Genomic DNA, 25278 nt, shown 5'->3' with positions numbered 1-25278 from the left:
GGTGGTAAGTTGAAATTAAGAAACGATAGGAAAGGAAGTTTAACTCAAAATTTAAATGTTAATAAAATTAACATAATTCTTACATCCTACATTCCAATAAGAATACTTGGTAATATTAATATTACAATGACAGATATTGAGCTGATATCTAATGGTAACTGAGTCAGACAGTCATGACACCTCTAGTTCACATGAAAAGTCTCGACTGCAGATCCCAAGAGAGACATCAGAGGAATGAAAGAGAAAAGGGCCACACAAAAGACTTGTATTTCAAAAGATCAAATACATCAGCAGTAAATAAGGATGCAATGACTTGGAATATAAATAATGGAAGTAAGGTAGCATCATGTGTTTTCGAAAACTTCATAGACATGAAATTACCTGCCACGTCTAAAACAGAACCACTGCTAAGCTACCCAGACACAAAATACGTTGCTAATATTAATAATAAGTGCAAAAGAAAATAAATGGGTCAAATACAAATTGAACATAATGAATAAAATTTTAAAAAATCAAGGGAATGCAATTTACCCAGCCCTGAGAGAGAAAAACCATGTATAAATACAGGAAGGGGAAATGATGCAAATATATATATTTTTTTTTTAAATTTCTGAACCTAACACTAGAAAGCTAGATGGAAATAAATAAGAAAATACGGTTTTCTTTAAATGTAATGTTTTGAATTCTTTTCTGACATTGAAGACTTTAAGAGTGTGCAAGTATACATATTACATAAATGTAAGCAACCGTTTAATGTATTTAACATCTTTTTTATATTGATTTGTGGTACATTAGATATGTAATGCTATGCTATATATTTTCTTACAGCAAGTATTTGGAATCCTTGCTCAGGACATTCAAAATGCAACATGTACAGCTGTAAATCACAGATATCGATTAATTGCATATGGATTAAAAAAGTGAGTTTTTTATGGTACTTAATGCATTTCAGTTCAACCAGTTTCTCAAAATCTCATCAAAACAGGGTTGATCTTAAACACAAGAAATTTTGCCATAATCATCTCTTTTTACCCCTTCCAGTATACAGTGAGGCCCGATGGCGCAGTGGCCAGCACATCGCGCAGCAGCGCCACAGGTCTGGGGTTCGATCCCTGGACTGGGCAAGGTCGACTCAGCCTTTCATCCCTTGGGTCGATAAAATGAGTACCAAGTTCACATGGAGACTAAACACTGGGGGTTCTACGACAAGCTGACCACTAGTTCAGAATATATGCTTACGCACTCCAGGGAACACGGTCAAGAAAGCAAGTGCACATTGGGGCACAGCTGTCCTTAGCCCGCTAGTGCTGTTGTGCCACTGAGTTTAGTTTTAGTTTAGTAATTATAATATATTGTTGAATCAGTTTTATCATGGCTAACAATATTTTGCAAAAATGTTTTGGCATCTATGTTAGGTAGATGTACTGATTTTTATATCAGATGAAAGAAATATATTGAACATTTATAGCAGATGTTAAAGAATTGTTCCAAAAAACATTCTACCATGACTGAATATAATTTTCTTGAAAAACCTAAACCTTTATCAAGTCTTAAAGAATGATAAAATATTCTATTATGATTGCGTAGTTCTGCTGGACATTACACCTCTTGCGGTGTTAAGTTTTCACTCTCTAACCTAACCATTTAGAGTGTTATCAAAAACTTTTGTATATAATTTGTACCATTCATATATTCTAATTTAATATTCATTATTAGTAAGCATTATTTCTGTTGATTGCTTTTGTTCTGTATATTCAAATGTGTATATCCATTGTGACTGCTGCTTTCTTTTTATATACTCTGGGCTAGTTTTACAATAGGTGAAGCTAAGCAAATACATAGGCGCAAATGTATATGGGAGTGATGATCTTGCTTGTTACCAAAAAGAAAATGTTAGATAATTTGAAGTTTTAAATAAATGCAGAGGGAAATATCTTGTTACAAATACCCTCAAAGTAACTACAGTGCAAAGTCCGAGATCCGGACTTGTCAGGACTTAGCGATTCCAGATTTGGCATTTTTTTTGGATATTAGATCATCAATTTAAATCTAATAAGATGGCTTGTAGAAATTATAAAATAAAAAATATGAAATTGTGATTTATGAAGCATTTATGATCAAAATCATAAATGTTTCAAAATTACAAACAAAGCGTATCAAAATTTACACACACACAAAAAAAAAATTTAATATTTATTTGTTTACTTTGGTGATTAAGGTTGCTCCATTAAATTTTATCCTGGTTCTGTCGTGCTTTGAGACAATTAAGCCTCAATTTACCAGTTTAGTCATTTATTATACTTATGTCTATTTCTTGCACATGCTTAAAGCTTATCTGATTCCTGAATAAATAAATTCTCACATATACTTTAGCTTATTAAGGGCCGGCACTAGATATCGTACTGCTTGATGCAGTCTCTGTGGGTCCTAAATTCTGCTATCAAGAGCTTCCCTTTGGCTTCCCTAAATTCTGCCGCACAGTGCAGCCATACAAACCCTGGCGCTGGTTTTTGATTTATGTGAGTAACAAATCAGTTTCTTAATTCAAATAGCAGTAAATGTAATCTTTTAGTCTATGAGTATCACGAAGAAAGTCTATAGCATATGGAAAGAAATTTTTGTTTAATTTTTCCTCGTTAACATTTCTAGCACATTTAACTTAAATCTGTAATCATCACCAAGCGTAATGTCAGTGTAAAAGGTTACCATACTCTTTATTATTCAATTACTGACATGAAAAAATTGTTTAAGCATCGCTACATGAGTCATTATTTAAGTTGTTGTGTTAATAAACACGAGGTGATGAAAGCAAAATATAGTAAATAATAATTCGCCAGATTGGCATCAGGGATGTAATATATTAGTAGGTGTAAAATTAATGATGTATTTATGTAGAATGTTTTGGTTTGAGATATATACCAACCAGATGTGGATTGGAGTCAAATTCTTGATCATATAAATTTATGCTAAAATGATTGTTTCTTCAATAATGAGGCATTTTATTTAGTGCTGAAGGGAAATTACAAATCTGGACTCTCCACAAGTTTTATTTTGCATGGAGGAGGGAATCAAATGATCATGCATAAAGCATACAAAAAATAAATAAATAGTTGTTGGTGGTATTAATGTCCAGATTTTAAATCATTCCAGGTATTGGAGGTCCGGATCTCGGACTTTGTACTGTATTATATAAATAAACATCAGTGCCTTAAAGTCATCTTTTTTCAGCTCCACAAAAGACCAAAATCATGTGGAAGCATGGATAGTTAGTTGTCCTTGGGTGGTTTCACTATGCGTGCATGTATTATAACAAATTTAGTCTAATGTAGAAATGAAGAGGATGAAGCTGAATATATGGGGATCATCTTCATCAGGTATATTTTTGATGATTGATATTTTGTACAACTAAACAATATAAGTGCTGAGATATGTGCACCCAATGTTTAGTGATTTCACATAGACAGTGAAAAGCATTGCGAAAGTAAGACTTTAATATTGATGTTAGATGAAGAACAGTGAAGTTACTACATTTCTCAGCTGAAAACATAACATTATTTCTTTTGATTGAATTAAAACTTTAGTTGAACAAGTTTCATTGCAAATAGGTCAGTTTCTCAGTTGCTATTATGTAAGTACGTGTGTGCATAATTTGCTTTTTATAAGAACCACATGATATGAATTAATTTTGAAATGACTTTCAGAAAGATTAATTATAAGCACTTTACTGTTTTTTTAAAGACAAAGAACTAAATTAAAAAGGAAAGTTAAGGGCCTCTAATGAATTAGATATAAGTTAGAATTTTATCTTACCTAGACATACTGCCAGTGTATGAGGGTAACTAACTTTTCTTTCTGTAAAAGGGGTATCAGATACTCTTGTGCCAGTAGTGCATTTGCCTTTGTAATCAAGATTCATAAAAGTAACTGTTTCAGTTTTTAAGTGCTTTGTTTTGTACATCATACTATGTTTTGAGTATTTCATAAATATTTTACTTTTAGGTTCTGAATTTCAAATAATATTTCATGGTTTATCTGTTCTTTTTTTTTTTTTTAATGTATCATATCAAATTTATATTGTTTCTTTTAGCATAATTTTCTTTTCTAGTGCTCAAGGTGTGGTATTTTGTGTTGATGATATTACTGGTGCTTTGCAGACTACACATCAACTAATTTTATCTAGCAAAGATTTTCCTGGTAATATATTTTTTCTTTTGTATTACTAATAAAGTGTTACATAACATTTTTTACTTCCTTGTACGAAGTAAAGGAAGTATTGTAATCACTACAAATTCTGGGTATCGTATTTCAACAAAAATATCCATTTTGACTGCTATTGAATTCATTTTAACAATATTTATGCGTCACATCTGTACGCAAGGACCAAATAAAGGGCTCTTTATTCCCAAACGAATTATAAAATTGATTTAAAATGGATTCAGAAGAGATTTTTTGATGCCGTCTGTATGTATGTATCTCGCATAATTCAAAAACGAGTAAACTCAGAACATTGAAATTTTGTATATAGGACTGCTATAACATGTAGTTGTACAACTCCTATTTTGGTTGCAATCAGCCATGTCAAAAATATATATATGTGTGTGTGTGTGTGTGTAAGATATAACAAAATATGATAGCTGTTTCAAAAATATAATTGGTGACCTCAAAATTAACATTCTAAATTTGGTGATCTGCCCCTAAATACATCTCTTCTCACAGGTTCCAGATTTTTCTATCTTACGTAACGTTTTAATGCAGATGCCTCTTGTCCAATCAAATTAACTGTAAACCAAAACTCTGAACTGAAACTTTTCCGACTCCCACCCTTGTTCCTCTGAAGTCTCTGATACGCTTTCCTTTTTACGGATAAGCTCTCCTGCCAGCAAGATGCTTTTTATGTATGCTGCTGCCGCTTACTTGCTTAAAACGACGGCGTACTTCAAAATGCAACTTATGCAAAAAGTTAATTGCATTATAAATTATTTTTTAGGAAGATAAATTTAATTATGAATATAATGTCAATAAAGTGAGAAAGAATTACTAGTAATTTCTTGCTTGAAACAATTATGATGATGATAATGCTTTTACATACTGAGTTATTACAGCAAAAATCCATTCTTTTGAACAGCTAGAAACATTCGTAAAGTCCGTGTATTATTCAAGATTTCTCAATTAATTATTCAAATCTCTCATATTAATTAATTTTGGAGTAGTTTTGGGATAAAGCACCTAAATTTTATTGCAAAATTCTTTTCGTATGTGTGTGAGTGTACATATACACATTCATGCGTACATAGACACATACAAACATGTGCACATGCAAGCATATGCACACACAGGGTATAAGCAAAATTAATGGTCACAGCTTTAAGGGGTGATAGAGCACCCTACAACAAACATGTTTGGTATGGGTATATATGGACACAAGTGGTACATTGAGGCACAACACTAGAAATAAGACCTGGAAGAAAATACAAATTATTTGCTTCTGCCATCACTGATAAAAGCTTCTTTACAAGTACGTACAATAATTGCTCAAAATAGCATCCACCAACAGTAATATTGGGTCATCCGAAATACTATGTATGTTTTCTTCTAATTATTTTATTACTGCTGATGAGGAGTGATTTTGATTGAATGTTTAAATACAGTTCTTTCTACTCATGTTGAATACTTCTAGGATGTCTTGTTGCATAATTTTTTTGTTTTAGTGAAGTGCTAAGAGGGGAGAACCTGAAAGCTCATTTTTGTTATATTATGTCATTTATTTACAAAAAAGAAGAAGACATGCTAGTGAGACTGCTCATAAAATGTATACTATTTGTGAGCAAAATGATGCTTCTGCTGACATAGTTTGAAAAGTTTAAGCATGAGAATGTCAGCCTAGGAGATGATGCCCACTCCTTTGTTAACAAGGTCCTGTTAAAAGAAGATATTTAAATCCAATTTATATGCTAAGGAACTATCAGGCTGACTAAATATTCGAAAAAGTACAGAGCATGATCACCTGATGAAGATTGGATATATAAACTGTTGTGGTGTATTGGTAATCCATGCTTTAATAGAGCAGAATATGCTTGCTCGAATTTCAGCATGTGTTTCTTTGTTGAAAAGAAATAAAGGAGCTCCTTTTTTGAAATGCCTTATAAATTAGAAGTGGATAGTACACAGAAATTTTACAGGAAAAAAGTCCTGGGATAAATTAAAAGAATTTTATTCAGTATCATTGAAAGGGAGAATACATATCAAAAAAGCAATGCCTTATGTTTGGTGGGACTATAAAGAAATGGTGATATTTACGTATTATCCTGTCGACTGCAAATTGTCGTCAAGCAGTGAAATTTAATGCCAGTTATGGATAAGTGTAACATAGCATGACACTTATAACATTTGCTTGTGCTTTCGTTTGATGTAATTCTGGTTGATTTTCAATAAAATCTCTTTTGTTTTTATGAAAACAGATGTAACTTAATTATTGCTATACTTTTTCCCTGCATCTTGAAAATATTATTAAAATTTGTAACCTGCTTTCTACAAAACAGAAGCAGCAGATTATTTTCAAGTTATGGGATCCTACCATCAAAAAAAGCATATATTAATTTACACAATATGGGTAGCTGAATATAGCTGACAAAACAATAATAGGTTGAAACAGTTACATATAGGAAGTTTATACTCATAGCATTCTAGACAGTGCTTTTGATGAAATGGGAGGGCTTAATAAAATAGTAGAAATTAACAAAATCATTTTTGTGAATCACAAAAAGTGGATTGAGTACCGATTGTTTATTAAATAAAGACACTTCAGTTTTTTCAGAATTCAGCAGAAATGATTGGCACACTATTAATGGGATCTTGGGCAACTTCCACGGCTGACGAGATAATATGTAAGTACTAGAACTGTATATTATAAACTTGCAACTATATAAGTCAATAAATTTGGGAAAATACTGTTCCTAAGTGGAAGTTTTAAAAGCAGAAATTGAAGCAAAGGGCCCAGAACGGAAAATTTGTCAGAATATTGTCTTCCTTCATTTGCTCTTTCTGACATTTGGATGCATGCCAGACAGACTTATGCATAAAGCTGGAATGTTTTATGTTACTCCCCTTCACAAACTCTCCAGACCTTTGTCTCCTCCTATTTTCATCTCTTTGAGTCACTTCAGAATTTTCTGAATGGCTTGGAGTTAACTTCTTTAGAGACTATCAAATAGCACCTCAATAACTTTTTTTTATCAAATAGCACCTCAATAACTTTATGGCAAATGGTAAATTTCTTTGTTTAAAAAAACAAAGAAATTTACAATTTGCCGTAAAGGTAGAAAAATGTGATAGAATGAAATTGTGCTTATGTGATTCAATAAAATTTTGCTATGTTTCTGTACTGCTTCATTTCTGTTTCTCATAAAAACATTGCAGAATGCATAAACTGCATATGTATACTCCCAGTACATGCTTGGCAACATTGAAGGAGTGATCTGCATGCAATTTTTAAGATGGCAGCTATTTCTGCCATGCAAGCCATGTACTGTCTTCTGCTAGCAACAGTACAAGCAAATCACTTTATCAATATTATACTAAGCATGTACTATTCTTGTTGATGGAAGCGATTTTTAGCAGTTGTTTTAAATACAGTAGTAAGGAAGCATTTATCTATACTGCAGATAAATAATATGTGCTTTCTTTCAGATCTTATTTCTTTTTTTTATGCCTAGATGAATCACTTGCACTCATACATTCCTATATGAAAATTTTCATTGTAATATGCTTTATGACCCCTTCAGGTTATGACAATCAATTCTGTCACATCATGTATATATATCAGTATACAAGGTATCAGTACAGTGGTGACAAACTTTCAGGAGAGATAGAGTAGACCTAGATGATGGGAAATCACACCTCAATGCATGCTTGGAAATGCTTTCTTTGCACGGTAGTGATGACATAAAAGTCAAGAAAGAAAGGACACGAACGGGATAAGAAATCATGTTTATTATTCGGAATACAACAAAAACAAAGAAAAAACAACATAATGAGACAACGAGCATCATCAAAGGTGTTCAAAATTATGACCCAGACCGTGATATAGGAATCGTGCGTCAGGCATCTTCCATGCAATCTTCCATTCATGATGCAAATCTTCAATGCTTCAGAGAAGTGAGGCATGCATCACAGTCCTTGGTTGTAATTTCGAAATCTTCTTTAATGACAATCATTTTTTGGTTTTGTTCTTATTTGTAGATTTCTACTGTACTAAACATAATTAAACATGTTTTATCTCACTGTTTGTATCCTTTCTTTTTTGCATTTTGTGTCGTCACTACCATGCCAGGAAAGCATTTCTGACCATGCGTTGCTGTATGATTTCTCATCGTCTAGGTGTACTCTATCTCTCCTGAGAGTTTGTCACTGCTGTACTGATACACATCTTACTTTGATTTTCATTAGCCCCTTAACTTTCCTTCTAAATTTAATTATTTTCTTTTTCCAGCTTAATAACAGTAACTGCTTAAAATAAACCTTTCCAAGCTATGTCATTTTAAAATTAAAAAAATCCTTCTCATATGATTCTTAAATAACACTAATGCCTAAATAACACTAATAATGCAGACATAACATTAAAATTTTCAAAATTAAACCTAAAATTAGCCAATTATTTGGAAATTATGCATTCTTCCCATGCTTACAGATCTGGTAACCTGTCACCAATTCCCTTTCTTTCATCAAATATATTGTAATAAAGATGTGGAAAAGGCATAAATATAACTGATCAAGATTGGTCATACTGTAATGATGTAGCTGTTTTTGCATCCAGAAATGCTGTGCACCAATAACAGAAAATGTTAAGATGCCCAAAATTGCTACCATATTTATGCTACATGTCTCATCACTTCATAATCCTGCATCTGTGTTATCCACCATCAAAAATATTTTTAAAAATGTTTAGAAACCATTTTTGTTATACATATATCAGAAGTTTCCATAGCATGGCTCATGAGCCACATGCAGCAATCATAGGTGAATGGTGCGACTCTTATGCAAATAAAATATATGTATGAAATGAGATAACAACAACAAACTCTTATAACCACTATTGCTACTGAAAACAACTGCGGCATTTCGTAACGATTGCCGCCAACGTGTGGGTTGGAATCCATGCTTCTAGACACTCCATTTTCTCACTTCATATTAGGCAGGAGGAGACAGGTGCTAAGTACCAAGGTGGGCGAAAGCCACTAGGCTAAAAAACAAGGCAGAGCACGTCAGCTAAGAAAGGGAGCCTCAGAGAAAAGCCAAACAGCCAAAAGAGGAGGGGGTGCCTTTTGGCTAAAAAGGGAAGAAGCAAAAGCTAAAAACTGGTCAAAGAAGGGGCGAGCTTAATTTACTAAGTGTAGAATCAAGACTAAAACCCAAGTATTATAATGTAAAACTTCTTGAGATAGTAATGTTGTCCTACTTAGTACATGGATGCGATCTATGTAATTTAGTGCCTTTAGGAAACAAAATTAATTTGGTTTTATCAATACTGAAATTAAGTTGATATTTGTTGCTCCACTGCTCAAGTTTTCTAAAGTTCTATGAGCCTTTTGTTCAATTCGCAGTCTGCTACTACCAGAAATGATGACTAAGAAATCATCAGCATATGCTTGAACTTTTTTACCTGTGTCAAATTCTAAATTTAAAGCAGTATCAGCCAAGATATTTCATAAAGTGAGCCCTAGACTGAAACCTTGAGGTGTCCCTTTCTGATAACCTTTTCCGGCACGCTACCTTTTAAAGTCGGAGTTTTGATTGGGAAAAAAAGGTAGGCAGTCTAATTAGGACTAGAGGGGAAATTAAGTTAAACAAGTAAAATTTTGTGAAGATAACACTTATCGTTTTAATTCTGTGGGTGTGCCCAAAGTGGCACACTGATTAAATAGAGCTTCGAAAAGAGTGCTGAAATGAGCATTGTTGTCAATGAACTGACCGATGAGATGCGTAGGAACAAAGAATACAGACTCTCAATTGTCCTAGATTATCGGTGAGCCCGGGCACACTTATGCAAAGTGGATAAATGATTGTGAAACCAGCAGTAGATGCCAAGGTGTTGGATGTCCACACATCATCAAAGAAAGGGACTGTCCAGCAGAACAGCGGGAACTGTCCCACTTGGTACAGCTAAATTGGTTCCAGACAGTGACTCAGCTGACAGCCCAATATAATGCAGGTCAAAGTGCAAGTGTTTCAGAACACACAGTGCAGTGGACACTGTTGGATATGGGTATGGGAGTGTCCAGCTGAAGTCCCACTTGTATGCCTTTGTTGACCCAACATCATTGTCAACTATATCTGTAGTGAGCCTAGCAATGGATAAATGGAAGAAAGTTGCCTGGTTGGATGAATCATGATTTCTCATATATCATCTCAATGATCATGTCAGAGTACACGGTCTTCCAGGCAAACAGTTGCTCCCCCCATCCCTGTACAGTAGGTCATATGCAGCCTGGTAGTGGCAGTATTATGCTTTGACAGAACTTCTCATGTGTGGCTGTAGAACACTTAGTTGTGGTAGAACAGACTATGAAATCTGTGGACTATCTGAACATAACAGCAGATCAATTGCATCCTTGCATGGCATCTGTCTTCCTAACTGGAATCGTCCAGAGGGATAACACCCCATGTCACAAGGCTGGAATTGTGTTGGAGTGGTTCGAGCAACATAGTGACAAATTCCAATTAATGTTCAGGCTAGCTAACTGTCAGATCTTAACCCAATAGAGCACATTTGGGATGTCATGAAGCGGCAGCTCAGAGCTGAAACACCACAGTGTCAGAATATCTCGAATTTGCATGGCCACTGCTTAGACATTTGGCACAACCTGTCTCCAGTCATATATCAGAAACTTGCGGCATCCATGCCAAGGTGAGTTTCAGCTGTTTTGCAGGCCAGTGGTCTCACAACAGGTTACTGAGTAGGTGGTCATAATGTTTTGGCTCTTCATTATATAGTTTCAGCTTAAACATAAAATAATATGTGATAGAGAACTCTGATTTTTTGAATTTATTCATTAACATTTTGTATATTTTCTAGTACTACAGAATTATATTTGGAAATTTCCATATATGAACTTTTTTACTCAACTTTCTGATATTGCATTATTTGGAGGACTTTGTTTCTTTTCTTCTGTTTCACATTTAAATAAAAATGCACAGAAAGTTAAATATTTATTTATATCACTTTTTAAATATTTTTTATAAATTTTGCATTAAGATTTTATTATACTTGTGATGTGCATATTTCATTAAAGGAAAAGATCTGAAAGAATAAGATGTTTTAAATTTCAGAATGTGTTCTTATGACTATTACTTCAACTGTAAATAGTTTTAGGCTACCCCAATATGTACACTGCATGCACACACACATACACACACACACAAAAAGGGATAATTCTATATCTCCCATTCTGCTGGGCCGAATGATGAAATTCAACTTGCATTCTTCGTGTCTCGAAAGCGTGACTATGATATATATTAGATTTATATATAGCATTGTTCTAATATAGGTATTTTGACACAAAATCAAACTTTTTCTGAAATGACATGACAATTTTCTTTTTCTTTATTTCGATGTACTGTAAGAATTATGTTTTCTGATACTAAAAGAAGTTTCCTTAGTATCTACACTCCACCGAAAAGACACAAAAAAATTATTTACGAGGCAGGTGCAGTGTGTTGCTTATATAGTTATGTGTCAAAACCTGATGATGGTGTTGGCAAAAACTATCCATATGGTAACCCAGGTATGTGCATAGCACATTTCTGTTTTTACTTGTGTGTAGTGTTGATGTTGTACTATGTTCAGTGTCTGCAATTCTCTGATTTTTTTTAATTGAAAACAGAATGTTGTGTACATGTTCAACATTGGGAGGGGGGCTCGGTTTCTCAAAAAAGATAAGCATTTTATTTCAGGTGTTTCTTGCTTGTTCAGTTCTGTTGATTGATTGTTCCTGTATGGAATTTTTAGGGTGCAACCATTTTAGAATAGGTGTTACCATTCTTGCATTAGCTTTGAAAAAGTTAATCAATGATGAGTTTGCAAATGCTCTCCAAAGCTATTAATGAGTCAACTTTCTAATGAGTGTATGGATATTTAGAATGTATGTTTTGTAGTTTTAAGTTTTTGTATGTTTTTCAGGAAAGTGTTATAAACATTTTAATTATATAATGCTTTGTTTGAATGTAGCAGTAAATGAAATTCATTCAAGAATATCTTTTTCTGAAGATGTAGCTTCTGCAGCTGGAGCAGTATCCAATTTAAAATGGACACCTGATGGTGGAGCTTTGGCTATGACTTGGGAAAAAGGAGGTTTAGCACTCTGGAGTGTGTTTGGTGCACTTCTAATGTGCAGTTTGGGTTGGGATTATGGGTGAGTTTTGTTTTCATTTATATAATTTAAAAATATTTATAGATTAACTTTAATATATTCAAAATTTTCCATGAGGCAAAATAATGAATTATTTCCTGTAGATGAAGTCTATTAAAGTTACATTTTCTTGATAAGTTATTTTATTTTAAAATGTATAATAACTCAAACTTTTTTGAATGACATGAAAATTATTTTTGGTACTTGTATATAAATTGCTACTCGGAAATGAGAATGGTGTAAGCTGGCAATAAATTTTTGCCACCATGTTACAGCTGTGCTGTCATCCTTCATTAACTGCTTGCAACCTTACACTTTTATCTTTGAGGTGCTTTTTTCCTAGCAGGTTTCTGCCATTTTTGAAAGAACAAAATGAAAATTTTCTGTTCCCCTCTTCAGAGAAACAAAACATTGCCAAAAAGTTAAGGAATTCCTATGGAGTGAAAATATACCTTGTTAAAGAAAATGTTTTATGGAAGCATAACACTGAAAAGTAACACAGATAGTAAGAGATTAATTTGAATGAGATTTATTATATTTGCAATAGCTGTACATACCATAAATGTAATGAACTGACAGTCACGTTTTGCTAAAAAAAGGAATCGGATCTGGTAGATAAAACTGTTATTAATTGGAACAGATATCTTTGAGAAATTTGCATTGCTCAAAGAGAAAAAACTAATACTTGAATCATCAAGTCCTTGTATCAAGATCACTGCCAAAATTAATTCAAGTTATCTTGACACTGCAGCAGCTTCTGCCACATTTAATCTATAATTGCTTTATTCTCTCAAATTTCTACTTTAATGAGTTATAATCAGATGCTATGTCTAAAATTCAAAGGCCATGCCTCAAATTCTTGTTAGAATCCTTAGATATGGAATACTTTTCATTTCTTTGGTTTTCTGGGTTATTCATTCATCCCCATAAATAACTTCACTTTTCCCCCCTTGTTAGCATTTAAAAGTATACTCAAAAGTTTTCAACAATCATGCCTGAATGTGATTCAGGGGATTTTTAAAATTTGTGCTCTAGTTCCCTGCTAAACATATTCATAAACTTGGCAGCATTCCTAAATCAAGAAATATTCATATTTTTACTATCAATTTTATGATTATTTGAGATAAATTTTGATCCAGGCAAATTATTTAGGTGTAAAATTTTCAACAAAAAGCTCAATTTTTCCTTTTGCTTATTTCAAACTTGAAGATATTATGTATGGGGGGGGAAAGGGAATTTAAATATTCTGGGAGTCTTATGCAAGACGTCCTTGGGAGTTGATTGGTCTTCTCTACTTCTCATTTGCACAGCTGTTATCTGATCTAAAACTAATTATGATCATTTATAGGTCTGTATGGTTTTTTGTGTTGTTAAAATTAGATCCTGTTCATCATCATCTGTAGATTTGTTCTGGAGCTTTCAGAACATCTCCATTCCAGAGTCTTTGTCTAGAATGTCTTGAACCATTGCTTCAGTTGAGGTAAGAAAAGTTGTCTCTTTTTTTATTATTCTAATATAATGATGCAACCCAACCATCCGGCTGAAGTTCCACTGCTCGATAATTCATATAATGTACTATTCCAAGCACGACTCCTGTGTGTGCCTTCTTTTCGTTGAGGTGTTGTTCTCTGCTTGAGAAATGTTGTGTATCAGAGATCAGTGTTCAAATGATAAAGCATTTTGAAATTCCTCCTTGATGTGAAACTTAGTCCTTTCTGCACCAGGTTTGCTCTATATTCACTTCAAACTGATGTCTATTTTCTATGCATTATGCTTGTGAAAATTCATCATTCACTTTGATTCATCCAGTGCTTTATGGAGACTGCGCTTTAGTTGTTGAAATTTTGAACCAAAATACAGACCTGAAAAGTTGAGGCTTCAAATTCTTTGCTGCTGGATTCTAGGACATGTGAGCATAAAAGGCAATGAACTAGCAGGTATAATGGCCAAGAATGCTGTCGATTTGCTAAACCAATCTGTTCCTTTTTTAGACATAAAAACTACAAACCGAGCAGAGAAGCCTAAACAAATGACAGAAGATTTGAGACCAAAAAATAAATTATGAATCATTAAACTGCAGTTGAGAACTGGGAGTTGGGCAGGAATATAAAGGAAGAATTTAACTCAACTAAAGATACCAGGTTGTTCAATAAGTTCGCGGAACGAAAATGAAGAAACCAATTTTTATTTGTAAAAATGACTTTATTTTAATCTGGCGAATAGACTGGATGTCGCAACAATTTGTACTTCAATTCAGTTATTTTAGCAATGATTTTTTGAGCTGTGTGCGCAGGTGCGTTATCTTGGTGGAAAATGATTTTCTTCTTCTGTAATCCAGGTCTTCTTTCACGAATTTTTTCGTCTAATTGATTCAAAAGGTTACAATAATAATCTGAATTAATTGTTTTGCCAGTTTGAAGGTAATCTATAAACAAAATTCCTTTCACATCCCAAAAAACTGATGCTAACACCTTCTTAGCTGATTTTTGCACATGAACTCGCTTCAGCGCCAAAGAGCCGGGTTCACACCACTCCTTAGCCTCCTGTTTTGATTCAGGATCATGATGGTAGACCCAAGTCTCATCCATTGTGAGAAATCGATGGATAAAGTCGCTTTTATTCTTCTTAAAATGCTCCAAATGTTGCTGGCAAAGTCGCATCCGAATGTGTTTTTGCTCCATCGTTAGAGAATGCGGCACCCATTTTGCACAGAGTTTTTTGAAACCCAAATTAGCACTCAAAATATTGCTCACTGTGCCCAATGAAATGCCTAAAGCCTCTGTTAAATCTCTTTCAGTCAATCGACGGTCTTTCAATACTATATCTTGTATTTTTCCAATGATTTCCGGTGTTGATGCAATTTTTGGACGTCCCTCTCGCAGATCATCTTCAAGGCTGGTACGACCACTTTTGAATAAACTAACCCACTTGAAAACCATTGTTTTTGAAGGAGAAGATTCACCCAAAACATTCACCATTTCGGTATGAATTTCCATTGCCTTTAAACCTTTCTTTACAAAGAATTTGATAACTGCACCTTGCTCAATTTTATCCATACCTAAAAAAAGGCACAACATGTTAGATATAAAGGGCGGTTAAACAATGAATAAATGAACAGATCGAAATGAAACTTTTGACGTGTTCCTAAGAAAGAACAAATGTGAAAATGGCATCGAAGTTTTAGGTCTAATATTGATGAATAGATGGCGCTCCGTGAACTTATTGAACAACCTTGTAGATCAATGTTAGTTTCACATAGCTGCATTTGTTAAAAAGTGAGTGTGCAAGTTGTTATGTCCTGCTGTTCATATGACATTTTAATTGTGTAAGTTTTAACTATGTTTGCCAGAGATATTTTAATACTTTAAATTTTAACATTATCGATGTTAATAAGGGAAAACCGAGTTTTAGTGTGATTCATTTTTTGAGAGAGATAAGATTTTACCATTTGGTTTAATAAATAATGTATTTACTGTATATTAATTGAATGGTGTTTTAACATACTCATTTTCATCATTTTTCATTCATGCGTACTTTAACCCTCTGAACGTTATGGCCAACTTTATCCGGTCATCAGAAGTTTTGCTACTGGGCATATATTAGCTTATAATTTAAGATATTTAGCTTTCTTACTTTCTTTAATAATGTAAATATCATCTTAATGAATGTACATTTATGAAAATACAGACTAAAATAAGTAATTTACTGACTCAATTAATAAATACTGTTTAAATACCGGTCTTCAATGCCAGATCTAAAATTCTGCGCAGCTCAGAGGGTTAAGCCTCCCAACATGTTATTATAAGTATCGTACATATGATCTAGTGTTTTAATTCTTTTTATTCACATAATTTTATCCCTTTTCATTTGCATTTTATTTGTCATTTGTACACGTTAGCTTTCACCATACAGTTTTTATGTATCGTGTAAGAATAGTTTATCTGTTTTTACTAAAGTTTCTAAAGTTTTAGCTCTTTCAGTTTTTTTTGGGGGGGGGAGGGGGATAATTAGTCTTGTGTTTGGTACAGAATGACCAATTTACTGGTTTTGTACGATAGAATGCAACTGAACCCAACCCAGATCATTACCTGGAATTCTTATCTGTTCCTATCAGTTCTGCCTTATCGAAATTCAAATACATTTCCATGAATATCATTTGTTGAATTCTTAAAATATATATTTGTTTGTGATAAAATCATAAATTCTGAATTTTGTAACAGTATTTTTTCATTATATTAAATTTTATCTTTTTTTAGATCAGCTGATATAATGAAGAATGTGTTAACAATTACATCTCTGGTATAATATTGTTTTACTGATCTTACTTTTTCCCTCAGTTTTTATAGTTTGTGATATGATTATTTATGTAGAATGGACAAAGCAGTTTTTAATATTAACTGTTAAATTTTTCATTTATTTAATTTTATTATATTGAATTTTATATTTGCAATGACTTCTAATGAATTAAGGAATAAACAAATGAAAGAAAAATGGTAACAACAAATACGAAGGTAATTTGTAGAGTGTTGAAAATCTTTACTTTGTCCTTAGTTAAAGAAATTCTGAAAATATTTTTATTTTTAATTTTTATATGTAAAAATAAATGTGAGTAAAATAAAAAGAGGTGGGTGAAAAGTAAATAGTCGGTCATAAAAAGCAGTCTAGTCCTTGCAGTAATGTAGGACTTAGAGCAATGTTTTATCAGTAGTAATGATGTTTAGGAGCTCAGATAATAGCAATGATCTTTGTTAATGCAAAACTGTTTGAGTCTAAAGGTTTGGTTTATTTTAATTATGGCAAAGCACACTAGGGCTATCTGCCTAAGGGGAGGGATGTCTTCGGGGAGGCCTTTCTAAGGGAAATTGGCTCGTATACACGTTACACATGGGGAAAACCTTGAAAATGCCCATGCAGCCAGCCCGTTTGTTGGATTCGAACCTCGGACCGAACTACCAGTGTTCAGTGACTTTACCACTCGACCGCTGGTGGGTGCTTGAGTCTAAAGGATTTTGGGAAAATGGGGAATGAATTTAGATAAGAGGTTGAAAATGCTTAATTTATTTATATGTAAGATAAAAAATTTGTCAATCAAAATTGTAATTTAAACTAACCCTCTTAATTCTTCCTCTCTATTCTAAAAATCATAATAACTTCTCTAGATTGCTTCATTTCTAAAACAGTTCACCTTGCATGGCTTGCATAATGCTATGATGTAACTAATTCAAACCTAAAGTCACAATTTTGAGAACTGAAACTTTTCCAAAACCTTCCTCTTGGCGAGCTTCCATATTGGATAAATGCACCACTTTTAGCTTGAACTTCTGTGCGGCTTGGTCGCTATTTTGTTGTGCTCGCTTCCTATCTCAATAATATCAAAAATGTAAATGTTGTTGAACGGGCACGATTAGAGTACCAAGTAAGTTATGACCGCAAATTTGAATTCAAATAAAAAGGGAATTAAAACTGCCTCAAAATGTTGGATATGTGAAAATTCTGGATAGTTGAGCATACGAAAATCTTTGCTTTTTGCTTTATTAATTTTTGCTTGTGGTAGTAAACATATGAAAGTGAAATATCTTATTTGATTATGAAATCCTTTCAACCACGAAAGTTGGGAGGGGGGATGTCACCAAACCTGCACGAATGATCCCAGCAGGAGATTAAAGGGAATATTCTTTATTAGTTAGATAATTAATAGATACAAGTTTTGGATATAACATATAAAAATTTTAAGTTGCTTATCCTAGGTTTTCATGTTCCACAACTATTGTTTATCTTTTTTCAAATAAAATTGCTTATCATGCCCATTAATGCATACTTTTCTTAATGCTGAGGTACTGCAACTTTGAAAATACTTCACTGCATGCAATTCCGCAGAAGGCAAGTGCATCCTAAGACTGTATTTCTTTAATCTTGCTTACCAGTACATTTTTTGACTTTGACATTAGTGTCCATTTGTAATTTTTATTATTTTTTTTAAAATGGGCTGTACAAGAAACTCATTTAACTGCTTTTGAAACGAGAATTCTAAAACAAAATTATTGTAAAAATTGATGACTTTTAGCAATAGAGATACAAAATAAACCTTATAAATTGCATAAAAAAGTGATATCAAATACATAAATATTAACTGCATGAAATTTGATCACATTTGCCAGATGAATTCTTATTCTTTAAAATTTTTAAACATGTAAGAAAACTAAGGCTTTGATGGTTGAACTATTTCTAATATGGCATTAACATTATTAAAATTCAGGTCCAAGTACAGACTAGAGTGTGGAAGTAGGTTATATTGAATACCTTGGACCACCCTAGTCTGTCATGCCAATAAAAAAAAGAAATTAGTTCCATACTTCCAACACAGATTTAAGCATCAATTTATCACCAATAAATAGTTAAAGCAAATTTATTTTATCTATTTATTTCTGAGATTTGTTTAATTAAGAATTTAATTCCTTAAAATTCTGAATTCCTGCTTAAGCTATTGGGGGGGGGGGGAAGAATACTGTTTGAAAAAAATCTTAGAAAGATAATTCTTATTTTACTTAACTGTGGCTTGTCATTTACAGGATTAGAATTTATAATGATAGCATTTTGTATATTTTTCAATTTTAGGAGTGGGGACCAGAGGGATACCACCTGTGGACTGTTGTAGTAAATAGTTTACATTCAAGAAAGAAATGTGAATTATCTGTACCAAACCGGGGTTACAAAGCAGTGGCTGTGTTTCAGTTTGTTAAAAGTGCTTTAACTGTAAATGCTGGAATGGTTAGTATTTGATAATAAAAATACAAAATAAATATTTAGTTAAATGTTATTGTACCACAAGCAAGAAAAAAATGAAAATACCATTAATCTTATAGTATCCTTATTCAAATATTTTAATTATGTTTTAATAATGAATCCTTATTCAGATATTATCTCTATTCAAATGAAATTAATATTACATTTTACTATTGTTTAAGAAATATATATGTAATAAATATTTTTATAAGAGTCTTGTAGCAGTTTATAGGTTGAGCACTTAACCCATTTAAAAAGTAATGCGAATCTGTGTATTTAATGTACTTAAAAGATTAGATATACAAGTAACCCTCGTATAACACGGTAAATACAGCGTAGGCAGTGTAGGTTCCTAGAAAATGCCATGTTGTGTGAAACCATGTTGTATGAGACCCAAAAGCAGTATAAAAAGGGGGGTTACGTTCCGAAAACGTATTAAAAATATTTTTTTAATTATACATAAACAACTTAATTTTTATTAAAATTTATATGCATGTATAACAAAAAACAAAAAATATTACATATTTTAATTTAACGCAACTTTAGTTTAATAAATTTGTTCATTGTCATTGTTCAGTATAATCAACAGAGAATGTTTTTTCAGTGAAATAAGATCGCTTTCACTTTCAAAATTTCATTCTTCATTAAAAGTTCTTGCATTTTCTTCCCTCTTTAAAAAATTTGTAATTTTGTTTGATTACTAGTTCTTACTCGGTCATTTTAAATTCTTGATATAGACCTAGACAGTTTTGCAGCTCTCTTTTGAATTTTCGGCTTATTTTAGCGGAAGGGTCTGCACTCAAAAATAGCTTGAGATTTTCAGCTTAGCATAAACCTTCTTTTAACATTTAAAATGTTAACTTATTAGCTTCACAATCTTCATCAGTGGTAGTGTTTTCAGAATCGATTTGATTTGCAGCTTCAGATGCCATTTCTATCAAATCTTCGTCAATTTCTTCTTTCTTCTGCTAATAAATCTTAAAAATCCTCAATAGCCATGTTCACAAAACCTTCGCCTCTGATTGATTTAGCAAGTTCTAATATCAGAATCGCAATAACAACCTTGTATTTAGCCTACATATATAAAAACACTATATTAAAAATACCTTTTTAATAGAAGTATTACTGTTTTAATTTTGAAAACACATAATATTATTCTCTCCACCTTTGTCTTGGAAGGATTAAGGTACAAAAATTTTTAATTATAAAATGCCTTTTCTTTTAAATTATTTTGTGCAAACTGTATTAAATACTGTATTAATTTTCTAAGACTGGACGGGAGCATGTCTTTCTTCAAGCAGAAGATAGGCTGTATATCAGTGCTGGGTCTGATATCATTCATAACAAACCTACATCATTTGATCGCAAGCAAGATCATGAAGTTCCTGCCTCTGTTGGTTTTTCCAGGGATCAAATGTTGTTTGGAAATAAACAATGGATTGTAATTCCTGTAAGTTTTACATTTTATAATCTGAAAATATATTAACAATCATGGTGCATGCAATGAACTGACAATATACTTTAAGTTGCACAGATTATGATGATATACACTGTCACATGGAAAAATTATTAGGTGAATTAAGCAAAAATTCCTCAGTAAAAAGTAGCACTTTTTATTCTAAGGAAATTAGGAATATTCTTGTTATAAGAACTATTTAAGGGGACAGTACACCTTTAACAATCCGAAAATGTTCAAAATTTGACCAATGTTTCTCATTTTTTTAAAAAACAACTATTCCAGTTATATGCATAAAACTTTCAGAGTATGTAGATCCATTATTTATAATAAAATAAAAAAATAATTAATGAAGAAAATTTAATATTTAGATACTTAAAAATTATCTTAAATAAAATTATGTTTTCATTTTTCGAAAATTCAACTTTTCACTGCGCGCCAGATATTTAATTTTATATTTATTTTTTAGTAATAAATTTAATGCTAAATTAAAGAAAAGATTTAGTTTCTAATTTTGTTCTATTATATATTAATTATTTTAAAATTTTTATTCTTAAATATTACAATATATATATAAAAATTAATTTTGCATAATTTTTGCTTTTAAGATGGTCATAAAAGTGTTAATTTACAATGTATATCAATGTCAGTAGAACACAAGGGTAATCATAATTGTTGTTAAGTGTTTACAAATTTGCAAAAGAGTTACTTAAATAGTTTTGGAAATATCCTGCGCGCAAGTTGTAAAAACAGCGTTTTGAGATAAATGCAATTAAAGTATAAATTTATGAATAAAGTAATCTATTTTGAACTTTCATGAAAAAATACATTTTATACACGTAACTATGACTATTTGCCAGTGTATTAATAAATTTTGGAATGAAACATCAAAAAATGACAAAAATATGACTTCTTATGTATACTTACGTGGCACAAATATCTTCGAAAAAAAGCTAAATTCTTTGAAAAAATACAAAATTTGCAAATTCACTTAAATAAAAGAAGAAAATTTAAGTGATAGTTAAAAGTTGATCATAGTCTATATAATAGAGATCTATATAACACAAGTATTATAGAATATTTTAATTTATTAAAGAAAATATAAAGCAGCTTTAAAATTTTCCAGCTTCATATAGAATGCCCTCTATTTCTTTCTGAGTTTCAAATTTTACAGAGTTTGCCATGCGTTTTGCTCTGCGACTTTCTAAACTCATAGCTGAACTACGAATTTCTGCATCAAAAATTCGACTTTTATCAGCTTTTTTTGCTGATTCAATTGCATACTGTCCTACACGAAAGCCCATTCTTTTTATACATTCAAGTCGACCTATTCTCCCATCATTGAATGATATAATTGCTTCATATGCAGCAAGCTGTGCGATAAGTTTACTCGATCCGCTTGTTTTGGGGCATAGTTTCCACACAAGGGAATTAAATGATTCATTGGAGTTTTGTGTTTTTGTCCCAAAGCAACGTTTCAAAAGTTTGGGATCTGAAAGATCTTTAAATATAGGTTTTATACAGTCCATCACTGCAGCTGGCATGCTGTTCTTGTGTTGGAATCCTTTCTCAGAACCAGCAGCTTTTGCTCTTTGGAACGCACACCATGAATTCTCACCTTGTGGACAAAATTCGTGAAGAGGTTCATCATCGGTAGAACGTTTATGATAGAATATAGCCCACACAGCTTTACGCATATCCATGCATGATCCCTTGTTGCTCCTAATAGCATTACCATAGTACGTTGTGATTTGATCTATAACTTTATCTGTTAATCGACCTTTTCCACTTAGTGGCTTATGATCAGCCAATTGTTTTCCTCTCATATTGATTTTTAATTGTCGCAACCTATTACCCATTCGTTTCTGTACATGACCAACACATTCGATTTTTTTCAACACAATATCACTTCCATAGTTATGATTTTTCTGCAATTCAGAAAATGTTTTCGTATCACCATCCCCAATATAGCTGACATATTGGACACTGTGCTTTTCTATGGAACGATTGAATATTTTACATATTCCATCAACTTCCATCTTACCTGCAGATCCTTCGTGATTTTTTATACATTTTTGTTCATGATTTGCTTTCCATAAAAGATATTGTGCTCCATACTTTGGCCCTTTCCAAGATTCACAACCTTTACAGTATGATGAAAGTACCTCAATGTCTAAAATTTTACCAGTTTCTGCACCAATTACACTCGCAAATCCCACGTGTGATGAATGGCCGCGCGTTTTCCATGATCCATCCCCACTAACTGTGAGGTCTGAGCAGCCAGTTGCTTCAATTTCTTGTTTCGCAGCATACGACATAGACATTTCAGCAATTTTTGAAGTTGTCGACAGCATTTTTCTTAATTTTCTATAATATGCAGATTTTTGGATAGGTGGTGGTAAGTCCATTACACCACAAAATGTGCGCATACCTGCAAGACCTTGACTAATACATCTCATTCCATACATAAATCTTTCATTAATTTCTGGAATGTTTTTCTTGTCACCCATCATAGACGAAGAATAAAAAGAAGTCAGTTCACCACAAGTATCGCAAAGCAGAAAAAATTTTGAAGATAATCCATTAGTGTTGTTTTCGCACACTTGTACATCCGATCCACATTGTTTACAACACAGATACTTGGAAATATTACTGAATAAAATTTCGATATCCAAAATTCTATATCCTTTAAATTTAGAATCAACAATTACGTTTTCAAAACAACTAGAATTAAGTTTTCTTGCTGAAGCACTCACAAAAATGCTTTGCTTGTCTGGTGTTGTGAAACGATTACCATGAAACTTTCGCTTCTTCTGACGCTTGCCAGAAGAACGTTTAGGAGTTTCACAATCCATATTCATAACTAAATTAATAAAGTACTTGTAAAGAGTATTTAAAGCGTACTATTTAGTTAATATAATCAGTAAATACACACAATAAACCACGGTAAAATCTTATAAACAAGGCAACAAACTTCAAACGAAATCACAGTTCTTAAACTTAGCTCTCATTTTCTACTACAACGTGATAAGCAAGCGATAACGTATCAAAACAAAATTAAAGTAGAAGTAACATTTCATCTCCTCTTCTTCCACTGGCATATTTTTATTTAAAAATAGCAGTGGCTGGCTTTCAGCACACGAAATCCAAACTGAGGCCCTTTAAAACTATAAACAAACACTACAGCAGCTGCCACGATCATTGCCCATGTAAGAAAAACAGCTGCTTCGATATTTACATTATTTTCAATATCTCGCAAACTAATGAAGGTATGAAGTATGAAAAAAACAATTGCGTCAAATTCCTCAGAAATGATTGGGCTATATTGGAAATATTCTGCTTTTAAATTTGCATTGTGTTTGTTTTTAACCTTTTAAGCCTTAAATTTTTTTTAAAAAATTAGCCAGTGTTGAAACTTGCTTTTGCTGTTTTCTTGGGAATTGCAGTTTAATAAATACAAAGCTAATTATCTAAAAGTGTTTTTAATAGTATGCCAATTAAAAGGCATATATACAATAAATAGCCTTTTACTACATTATCTTTTACCAGCAAAATAAACTGTTAAGTATTTCGTCTACAGCAAAATGGCCTTTTCTTTTATTTAATGCTAATTGATTCAACTTTTTATATGAATGTGTGTGTAAGTTTGTCAACAAATGAATTATGTAACACTTAATTCTAAACTTTTCTGTGATAAAGTTGTTATAGTAGTACCCTTGTATCTGCATGTAATACATTCAAAGACTCAATGGAAATAGTAGCAAAAACTACATAAAGTAGAATATTCATTTAGTATATAAAAATAAAAATATTCATTTAGTATACATAAAGTAGAATATTCATTTAATATTCATTTAATTGCACTTAACTGTAATAATGTCAACTATACATTATTACAGTTAAGTGCAATTGATAAATTATGTACGTAAAATAAAACTAGCATTAAATAATAAAGTCGTTTCTATGCAACAGTGCTATATTGAATTGTTTATTATATACTCTAGTATGAAAGTAATGCAAACATATTATATATTAGAATCTACTTTATCGCTTAATATTTATAAATGTAAGACCTTCTGACATTTTAAATTTAATTTCCAAAAGGCACATGAGAAAAAATGAAATATAGTTTGTGTACCATATAGTATAATATAATGTACTATTTCCAAGAATGGTAGAAATAAATACAGTCAAAAGTCTTTAATCCGGAATCGTTGGGACTTCGACGATTCCAGATTATCGGTTTTTCCGGTTTATAGATCATCAGTTTAAATCTGGTAAGATGGCATGCAAAAATTACAAAATTAAAAATATGAAACCATAATTTATGAAATAAAGAGCAATTGTGATCTAAAGGGTATCAAAATTTACAAAAAAAGGCTTAATATTTATTTGTTTGCTTTATTAAACATTTCTTTCAACGCACGCATACGTACAGCATACATTATGCATAGTCGAAATTATAAAATTGCAACCAGAAAACTATTTGATGTGTATTCGTGATATTTATAATGAATTTGATTTAAATCATATCAAAGACAGAGTACATCGAGATGAAATGCTACATTTAGCAATGAATTATAAGCCGAAAAAAAAATAAAAACGTCTGCCCTGAAGATAAGGATAGTGCTGACA

General features: G+C 32.2%; 1 protein-coding gene across 3 annotated transcripts in view; it reads left to right on the top strand.

Annotated features, from left to right (window-relative positions):
- Rich (Guanine nucleotide exchange factor subunit Rich) overlaps window positions 1-25278 on the top strand; it is a 153066-nt gene that overhangs the window by 27957 nt on the left and 99831 nt on the right. For all 3 annotated transcript variants that reach the window (XM_085810847.1, XM_035353446.2, XM_035353445.2), the window contains exons 7-12: window positions 829-920; window positions 4106-4194; window positions 12263-12407; window positions 16661-16703; window positions 19020-19172; window positions 20458-20637. In XM_085810847.1, coding sequence (XP_085666973.1) covers window positions 829-920; window positions 4106-4194; window positions 12263-12407; window positions 16661-16703; window positions 19020-19172; window positions 20458-20637 — 702 coding nt within the window. The remainder of the gene's footprint in view (window positions 1-828; window positions 921-4105; window positions 4195-12262; window positions 12408-16660; window positions 16704-19019; window positions 19173-20457; window positions 20638-25278) is intronic.

This window comes from Stegodyphus dumicola, chromosome 2, assembly GCF_044657685.1.
Source record: "Stegodyphus dumicola isolate Sdum_Otavi_A_Nest chromosome 2, ASM4465768v1".
Classification (NCBI taxonomy): domain Eukaryota; kingdom Metazoa; phylum Arthropoda; class Arachnida; order Araneae; family Eresidae; genus Stegodyphus; species Stegodyphus dumicola.
Note: the sequence above shows the minus strand (reverse complement) of the source record. Positions and strands in the feature narration are given on the sequence as shown.